The sequence below is a fragment of the Drosophila novamexicana genome, unplaced genomic scaffold, assembly GCF_003285875.2.
Source record: "Drosophila novamexicana strain 15010-1031.04,08,12 unplaced genomic scaffold, DnovRS2.1 tig00000689-arrow-pilon, whole genome shotgun sequence".
Lineage (NCBI taxonomy): Eukaryota > Metazoa > Arthropoda > Insecta > Diptera > Drosophilidae > Drosophila > Drosophila novamexicana.
Window position 1 is genome coordinate 1,249,660 of NW_020824818.1, and position 9,850 is coordinate 1,259,509.

Genomic DNA, 9,850 nt, shown 5'->3' on the forward strand with positions numbered 1-9,850 from the left:
AATTGTCATACATTTTGAGGGAAGTCTTAAGTTATTTTCGTTTATATTTTAGCAGCGTACCAAAAACGTTGCAGCGGAAAATCGAGCGGCCGCCACAATTTATCGGTCGATTTCAAGCGACGCGAACCTACTCGGCGGCGCCGCGCGAGTTAGTTTGCCAAAAATCATTTGTTGTGCAATTGCTTAAAGAGAATAATTCTACTCGCGACAGGCGAGTGAAAATTTTACCGTTAGCCGTTGGCTGCTGCAGCCGTACGTGAATTAACAACCGAGTTGCCTTGATATAAAGACAAGTGCATAGAAATAAGACCCGAAACATAATGAAGAAGTAGCATGAATTTCGCTTGTGTACATGTGTGTATGGCGGTGTGTTTGTGTGTGTGTCTGTATTAGCTTAGTGATATTTTTAATTGTCGCCGACGCCGTCGCTGTCGCTGCCCCATTGTCAAATTCAAAGTTCCGCTGTGGCGACCGCATTTTCCGTTAGTCAACATTTACAGCTAAGCAGCGGCAGAGCTCTTGCCTACGTGCCCACACAACAATAATAACAATAAAGCCCCCCTCCCGAAAAACGCCAGCGTCGACGTCGCTGTCCGACATCGTTACCTTGAAGTGACGCCGCCGCAGTCACAAGGCGCACGCGAGCCGTCGGTTCTCGCCGCTTCCTCGCCTCCCTCGCCCAGAACAAAGTTCAAGTCTGGGGCAGCCGCTTTTGCAAGGTTGGTGATAGAACCTTCAAACAAAAAAAAAAAAATGAGTGCACACATACAATTGCATATGTATAAGATAAGCATATTAATTGTTAAATCCCAATAATTGTGCCTTTAATCAACAATAAAAACAACAAATATTTGTTTATTTGTGTCAGCGACTTTTTTGTGTGCCAAATTCCAAATATTGCGTAAACATCATTCGCCCGCGTCATTCAACGTAAATTTTGCGTGTAATGTCTGAGGTGCGGGCTGCTTCAAAAGTTGTAAACCGTCTTACCACAGTTGATGCAAGGGAAATTTTTAATAATAGGGAAATTTCACTTCCCAAAGCTTAATATGTAGGGAATTTAAAATAGCTACAGTCTAACTAGTAGAAAACGAAAGTAGGTTGTCGATGAATGATGATTAAGGTTTATTAAATTATTTATAAATATATATATTTATACAACTAATCTTGTTTTTCATTAATAATTACAAATCGGGAACTTAAATTGATATTGTAAACTGATTTACAAATTAAATTTAGTCAAAATAATAAATAAATTATTTTGATATTATTTTACAAATGTTTTAAAAAACATTTTATCAGAAGATAGTTTTGCGAATGAAATTGTTATTAACATACATAATAAAAAAACACTTATATTATAATTAGCCAAAAAAAAAACTGCTTGAACAGCCCTCGCCCTGTTATTTTGATGCCAGAGCCAAATAGGAAATGTAACGCATAATTTATTTTTGTTTTATTAAATTTGTAGCCAAGCGCTGTGCAAATACAACTAAAAATTGAATACTAGTGAAAACCGGAAAATTAAATGTATATAACAAAAATTCTGTGAATTGTCGTAGACCCAAGCTTGAAAATTCCAGAAAAAACTGATTTTTCGCAAAATACACACAAACAAAAACTAGCTGTAAAATGCTGTAAAACTATGACCCAAAAAATACAGCGATGCCTGAAAACTACATATATTATATTGCAGATGCGCTCATGTAAATCTGCATTCATGCTTACATACATATACATACATACATACATCCACTTGTATCCACATTTGTGCTAGCAATAAACAAACTAATAATTCTTTGTCTCTCCCTCTCGCGTTACTCTCTCTCTCTCTCTTTTTTAGCACACATACATCACGTGTTTGCGTCGACCACAACATTGTAGCTAAACATCACGCGCTCACTCAACGACAAATTCGTCGCACTCGCTCACAGTACTAGAATTACTCTCACACCATGTTCTCACTACAGCAATTGATCAAAACGACAGCCGCAGCGTCGCCGGGTGGCAGCAGCGTAGGTGGCGCTGCTGATCTATACAAGTTCCTTAGGCAACTCAGCAGCAGCTGCAGCGGCGGCAGCGTCGCGAGCACACGCGGCGTGACGTCATCGGCGGCAGCTGAAGCTACAACTACAGCAATACCAAAGCAATCTAGTCAAGCGCCGTCAAGCGAATTCAACTTCAGCGACAGCGTCAGTCACAATTCGCCTTCGATAGCGCACGGTTGCTGTTCGAGCGAATCGAATTCGGAGTCGGCGCACTTTGTCAATTTATCAAAGCAATTTGTACGCAATTTACTGCAGCAGCGCAGCCAGGACATACAGCGACAGCTACACACTCAGCGCAGCGAGAATAACGCCAAATCCTCGCATCCGCAGCAGCAGCAGCAGCAACAACAACAGACAACCACAAAGTTCGCCATGTCCTCACTGGCAGCGGAGCCTCTCCAGGCGGAAATCTCCACCAGCGAAGGCAGCAGCATAACAGCTGCTGCGGCAGCTGCTGGCGACGGCGCCGCCTGCCACGACGCAGCCTCCAGTGCGGGAAAGAAGCCCTGCTTCAGCACAGGCCTCGCAGACATTCTGCAGTTTATGGAGCTCATTGGAAACCTGAAAGTGAGTGCAAAAAAAAAACCAAAAAAAAAAAAAAGGAAACCTGTTTCTTCTACCGTTTCTTCAGTCGCCTGCTCAGGGCTACGCATCGATTTTTCAACTCCAGGAGCTGATTTTTTTTTCTGTTGTGATTTCGCCCGTTCCCCCATATATTTCGTCTGTTTTATTTTCGTTTGTTTTGTAATTTTCGGTTAATTTCTCGACTGTTTTTATCGCCTACACAAAATCGCGTGACTCTGAGATTAGTTTTATTTTTTGTTTTTTCTTCTTCTCTTCGCTCCGTTTGCTAACATAATTGTCGAACGTGTGTGGGCGGCGGGCCGGCGTGCGGGGGGCAAGGCCTTGTGTTTTTCGATTTCGAAAATTTGAGGTTTCGACCGTGAAAGTTTTTTGAATGTTAAAAAAAAAACCTAAAGTATTTGCATGCAACAAAATGTCTAATGTCATCAGCTGGGCTAACGCAATTTGTGCTAAAAGCAAGAAATACTTAACAAAAAGCCAAAAATCACACTTATTTATTTATTTTTTTATACCCTGAACCCATTCAAAATGGGTATAAGGGTATATTGTATTTGTGCAAAATCCAAATGTATGTAACAGGCAGAATGAAGCAACTCCGACCCCATAAAGTATATATATTCTTGATCAGCATCAATAGCCGAGTCGATCTTGCCATGTCCGTCTGTCCGTCCGTCCGTCCGTCCGTCCGTCTGTCTGTCTGTCCGTCCGTCCGTATGTATGAACGCAAGGATCTCAGAACCTATAAGAGCTAGAGACATTTTAGATATAGATGCTCCTAGCTCCCGCGCAGATCGAGTTTGTTTCCGATAATCGATAACTTACTCCGTTTCCAAGCAATCGATAAAAATCGATATCGATATCCTGTTTTTTGGGCAATTTTGGTAAATAATAAGAGCTAGTCACCAAGCTTGACATATAGCTTCTAAAATAGAATATATATATATGCATTTGATGTTGGAAGAAGAGGGTTCAGGGTATCCCCTAGTCGGGAGCTCCTGACTAGAACCTCTTACTTGTTTTAGACTGGAATATGCCTCTTTAAAAAAAAAAAAATTATATTAAATTTAGATTTTGCCAAAACAAAACATATAAATATATTTGTTTTCTAAAGTTTATCTATTTGACCAGAAAAACAAACATAATTTTATTTCGAACTGAAATTCTGAAAGCGAAAACAATGAAAAATTTGTTTTGCCTTTTCTTCCTCTTCTTCGGTTCTGTGTATCCCACAAAAATTCTCATCTTTGAAAAATAGATATGTACATAAATAATATAGTCGAGATTTAGTACAGCAGATATCTATTTAAATAGATATACGAAGCTTTTTTTGCCGTATGTTTTGCATTTATTGTACTTTTCATGAGAGCTTTCGTGTGCGCATTTCGTATGTACCGACTGTGTTATACCCTGTACCCATTAGAAGGGCCTATTAACTTGAAATAATATTTATTGTAATTAATCCATAAATTGCCCACTTTGCTAGACATATATCGATTGCATATTTGTGTTTGGAACAAAGCTCAATTGGACCTTGGTACAGGGTATTATTTGGTTGGACACGCGCGACTGCACTCATTATTATTACTATTTTCGTGAAACACAAACCAACCGCAATATCCCAGGTGACACACGCTCAAGTTGAGGCCCCTTTGCTCGCACCCCTGAGTCCCCCTCCCACTTTTGTTTGCGGTATCTAATCAGCATAATTGATAATTCCAATATGACAAATGAGGTTCAGGAGAATTCGAGTCGCATTGCGTTATCGAAGTGTCGCATGCAATTTAATCGAACATCGATTCGACAATGACAATTCGCCTAATCGAACTTTGAGCCCCGTTTTCAAATGCAAAAGCGTTTCGCCTCTGGCCACAGCCAAAGTTCCAAATAGCTCACGTGAGCACTAAAAAAAAAAAACAAATTCGTTTTGTTTTTATGTGAAATTATTTGGAATTTTGTGAAATGGCTGAGACAGGCAGATTTTGTAAAATATATAAACATTTGCAAGGCGATTTGGCAAATGAAATATTCATATCTCATATATGTGTCTATATATATAGGTAAAGATCTTTTAAGAAAATATATAGAGCGTAGAAGAAAACGCAACTTGTGACTTTGATCTTGGCCTTCAAGAATTTCGAAATATATCTTTGCGTATTATATATCTCAATAGAGAGAGAGAGAGAACAGCTGTGCGCCTCAGCGGGGGGTGAAGGGCGGTTTGGGGGATTTTCTGGTTCTGTGAATAGCAGCTGTTGTTATATATACTATATAAGAGCTCACACGTAACCGCAATATTGGGTTACTCAGAAGACAAAGAAACAAAGAATACAATTAATGCGCGACTAGAAAATGCCCTGTAAACAGGCGGAATACATGATCGGTCTGTTAAAATATATCTGAGATATATTTGCCATGTTATATTATGGGAGAGAGACGCAGAGTTATTTTCGAAGATCAAATACCCTATGAAGACGTACTAAATTGCATTTCTTATAGACATACATATATTATTCCAATATATTTTTTTTGAATTTTGTTTATTTATACAAATCGTGTAGAAAATTGTATAAATAAGTAATTCTATTTATCAGGTTCCATTTCTAAAGCCCTGAATAATACAATATTTTATTATATATTAACTACATAAATTACTCATAAAACCTTTGCCTATTGTATTCAGCGTTTTCATAGAAAATAACGAAATGAATCGAATTTCTTAGATTTCTAGACTTCATTTTCTTCCATTGGAAGCATACTCATTAATTTTTTGAGTGTGACTCCTTTGACAAATGCCGAGACTTTTGTTTAATATTTGCATTATAAATCTTTCATATAAAATTACAGATTTTCATAGCTTTTTTGCAGGCCTCAGCAGCCCCTCTTGACAAGTCAGACTTCAGGCACTTTGTCTAATTAAAAAGAAAAGCAGAGAGAGAAAGAGAGAGCGGGGAGACAGGTAGAGCGAGGCACTGACAGCGTAGCCGGTGACACCCCCCCCCCCCCTCCCCCTTTCGGTCGACCAACCTTCAACTTGAACCCATATACGAAAGGGGGCTGTTTAGGCTGTTGCTATTTGATCAATAAAAGGGTTTATTTATAGAAGGGTTTATTTATAGAAGCAAGCGGTAAACAAGGTGCACAGATGTTGGCCACGTTCTACTTCCTGAATTTGCATTTAATTAAATTCCGCCCGACTCTGTGATTAAAATTAACAATGCAACTTATCTCCCATGGGTTTTATCTAAAATTGCCAGACTTACTAGGTGAAAGTCACGTTATGGCCAGGCTATGTGCCTTATCGGCAAATATACAAGCAACATCGTTATTATGCAAAAATGTCTGCCAAATGATAGTAAATAGGCATGGCTAGATGGCATAAAAGTACGCGTACTTATATATTTTATAAGGCTTTTATTACTTCTCCAATAAAACAATGCGAGTGGCTGAGTGCGGCAAATAACAGATACGATAAGCTAATGCTTCTGATAACAAGCCACTCCAAAGCTGGGGCTCATAGTTGTATATATTTGTATATATAATATACATAAATATATATATAGGCTACTTTAGGGCCACGCACATGATGGTTGTATCTTTGAAATAGGTAGAAGATGTGTGTTTATTTTAGATCTGTAATTCATTAAAAATCCAAGATATTAAAAAAACCCGAAAGACCCTTAAATAAAGCGGAAGATTTTCTGAATGCAATGAGTAAGTTTTTATGGTTCTGAAATAGTTATACTTAAACTATAACTATAAACTATTTTTGTCATATACATGGATAGATTAATGTTGTCATTCATTCTAAGAAAATAAAGCTGTTAATTGGATATAGATTAATTTTATATTTGATTATACAAGACCAAGAAAATTTGCGTGTAAAATCAGCATATATGGAGAAATGTCATCACCAAAACTTATCTAAGCAGATCGGGAATAATACATTTATGATTGTTTTATTTGTTTATTTATAAGCATTCATTAATTTGGTTTATTTGTTTTTCCAGCACACCAAACGCACCGGCTGGGTGCTGCGGGACGTCAATGACTGCGAGTCCATCTCGGGTCACATGTATCGGATGAGCATGCTGACCTTTCTGCTGGACGGCAGCGAGGGTCTGAACCAGATACGCTGCATGGAGCTGGCGCTGGTGCATGATCTGGCCGAGAGTCTGGTGGGCGACATTACGCCCTTCTGCGGTGTATCCAAGGAGGAGAAGCGCGCCATGGAATTCAAGGCCATGGAGGATATATGCAAGCTGATTGAGCCGCGCGGCAAACGCATCATGGAACTCTTCGAGGTGAGTCGATAGACACACATACCTGTTTAGCCATAACCAAACTAATGATCATGTATTATGTTGCAATAGGAATACGAGCACGCGCAGAGCGCCGAATCCAAGTTTGTCAAGGATCTGGATCGTCTGGATATGGTCATGCAGGCGTTTGAGTATGAGAAGCGCGACAATTGCCTGCTAAAGCATCAGGAATTCTTTGACTCGACGGAGGGCAAATTCAATCATCCGTTTGTCAAGAAGCTGGTCAACGAGATCTACGAGCAGCGCCAGCTGCTGGCCAAGGCCAAAGGTGCCACGCCGCCGCCGGCCATTGAAGTGCCTGTCATGGAAGCCACCGCAACGCCCACAAATCTGGCCAATGGGCATGGCAGCTCAAGTTGAAGCAGATAAATGGGGGGACCACTGCACTATGACGCTGTAACAGTTTTAAGTTTTGAAATTTAGGCTTAGCGCATATATGTATACACACACAAACACACACACACACACAGACACACCGACACACTCACACAAACACTTTATTTGTAAGCAACTCCAACTAACAAAGATTGTTCAGCCTACCTCGACACGCTCATAGTTAGAATTAAGATATATATATTGATATATATATATATATCTGTCTATGCATATATTTATAATTTTAATTTATTTAACAATTTACGTAACTTCCCCCTTTTAGCTTAACTACCTGACACCATTTGTTAAACACTTTAGTTCAATTCAATCTACAATAAGCGTTAAAGTCTTAGCTAATTACTTGATTCAATCTAGAACACAATTGTATATACATAAGCTAAACCCAATTGTAGCTAATTTTAAATGTAACAATGTGAATGTTGTTAGATGCAAAATTGTCAAGATCAAAATTCAAATCTATTGTTTTTAATGGATTACAAAATTTTCCTAATGCAAATTACTTTTCCTTGAACAAACAGTTGATGTAAGAAATTGTTGGCATATGTCAAAACTATAAACTAAATTAGGCAAAACAATTTAAATAAAAACAAAAAAAAAAACAATTAGTGTCACGCTTTGAAACTGACTCAAAAAAAATTGAATATTTCTTATTTTTTTTTTTAGCAACAAAGAACTTTAGTTTCTTATTTTCTTTAATCAGTAAATAGTTAGAATATATGTGCTCTAACAGGGTTATTGAAAACATTTTATTGTTTTTTCCAGAATCTACTATAGCAGACGCTTCTATATCATATACATAACTCTTTGGCTAGAAATTAATCGAGCAAATAAATAGCTTTTTTAACGTATTTCTATATATTATATATTGGAAAATCTTTTTAAATTAATATTAATGTAGCTCTTTACAAAAATTGCGCCTAATGTACATTATATATATATATATACAAATTAGTTTGTATGCAACAGTCAACATGCTTTAGCATGTTAGAGCATTTACCCAGAGGGTAGACACTGTACTTTTTTAAGCATGGGAAATTATCTCACGCAGCCACAAAATTCGTCCACTACCTGTCACATCACTAGCATTGACATTTTGGAGCTGCGCCAGAGAGCGAGAGTGTGCCTGCACGCTATTGGTCGTAACGCTTTTGATCCCGTTATATCGGTTGTGAGCTAAAGCGCTTATCCGCTTAGTTGTTATTGTTTAGTGAGACTGCCCGCTTAGCGTGGTCGCGAGTGTATTCAGGCAATTTAGTCTGTGCGCGTCTGTCTTGCGATCGGTCGTATTCTGTGCGTGTGTGTATAAAATCGTTTTCAAGCAATTTAATTTATATTTATTATTACTATTATTTTATATTATTACTGTGTTTAACACACTCAGTTTGTGTATAGTGTCATATAAGGATAGTAGTGAAAGTTGTGTTGAATAAGTGGTAAAATGTAATTTTTTGTGTGAAGCTTTTTTACATTTGGCGCACTTTTGCACCCGAGAGAGAGCGTGAGAGGGAGAGCGAGAGAGAGCGTGAGTACATAATGTTCATTCATATTTTCTTAAAACATATGAAGTTTTACTGCCCTGAACCAATTGATAATGGCTAGAAAGGGTATATTGGTTTTTAGCAAATGTGGCATGGAGCATATTTCTATGATATTTTAATTGATCAATTTGAACCTAAATGCCCTAGAAGAGACCATGTGCTTTCTCTTGTCAAAGATTATATTGATTTCTAGTATTTTAATTAATATATAAGTGAAGAATTCAATCTTTTTTAATAATTTGATCATATTTCATAGTACAATACAATACACGCCATGCTTAGCATTTACCGCATTATCTTAGTATTTGACATTTAAAATTGTTGAATAAGGGGCCGTAGTCTAACCTGGATCTGCAAATATCCTAGAATCGAGTTCACCAGAAACCCAATTATATTTCCCATAAATTTTTGACCTCTGTGGGTATACAAATATTCATGTGTGAAATTGATTCTTTATTTTGATCAGTTGATCAGTTCCTTCGAGAAGATTTTGGGGTTTATCGTTGTTTTTGGATATTATTCTGCGTAGCTTATAGATTTTGCTGATGCTACCCCAAAGATTTTTCACTTTTCAGTTAATATTATGTTATATATTGATATTCATAACGCATTGTTTAGCTGTTAAGGAGGTTCCTTGGAGAGATCTATATCTTTGGTATTTCTAAATTAGACCAAAGGTTTATTTATTATTTTCTGCAATATTCAATAAATATTCTAAACGTATTATTATTTATGATCCGCCAAAATTTCTGAAACTTATAAGCGAATTGAAAAGAAAGCATGCACCAGCTCTTAATTTCATTGAACTGTTCAAAGATTGCAAAAATATTGAAGTTCATTAATTTTGGCTGCTGCTTGAAATCAGCTCATTTTAAGTCGATTATTGCAAGAACCTAATAAAAATTCAACTTGGTTTAAGATATCTTAAATCCAGCGCTAAATATAATTTCTGGGAAGTTTACGA

General features: G+C 37.5%; 1 protein-coding gene across 1 annotated transcript; it reads left to right on the top strand.

Annotated features, from left to right (window-relative positions):
• The first annotated feature begins 164 nt into the window (after window positions 1–164).
• On the top strand, window positions 165–7,952 carry LOC115763150. Its single transcript, XM_030705598.1, has 4 exons — window positions 165–719; window positions 1,844–2,615; window positions 6,641–6,934; window positions 7,004–7,952. The coding sequence occupies exons 2-4, from the start codon at window positions 1,956–1,958 to the stop codon at window positions 7,310–7,312; spliced, it is 1,263 nt and encodes a 420-aa protein (XP_030561458.1). The 5' UTR covers window positions 165–719; window positions 1,844–1,955; the 3' UTR covers window positions 7,313–7,952.
• The last annotated feature ends 1,898 nt before the right edge of the window (window positions 7,953–9,850 follow it).

Bases quoted from the DNA above. Each gene is read 5' to 3' on its own strand.
- LOC115763150 (XM_030705598.1), top strand. From the start codon at position 1,956: ATGTTCTCACTACAGCAATTGATCAAAACGACAGCCGCAGCGTCGCCG. The intron at 2,616-6,640 runs GTGAGTGCAAAA...TTGTTTTTCCAG, and splicing joins AGCTCATTGGAAACCTGAAA to CACACCAAACGCACCGGCTG. The intron at 6,935-7,003 runs GTGAGTCGATAG...ATGTTGCAATAG, and splicing joins GCATCATGGAACTCTTCGAG to GAATACGAGCACGCGCAGAG.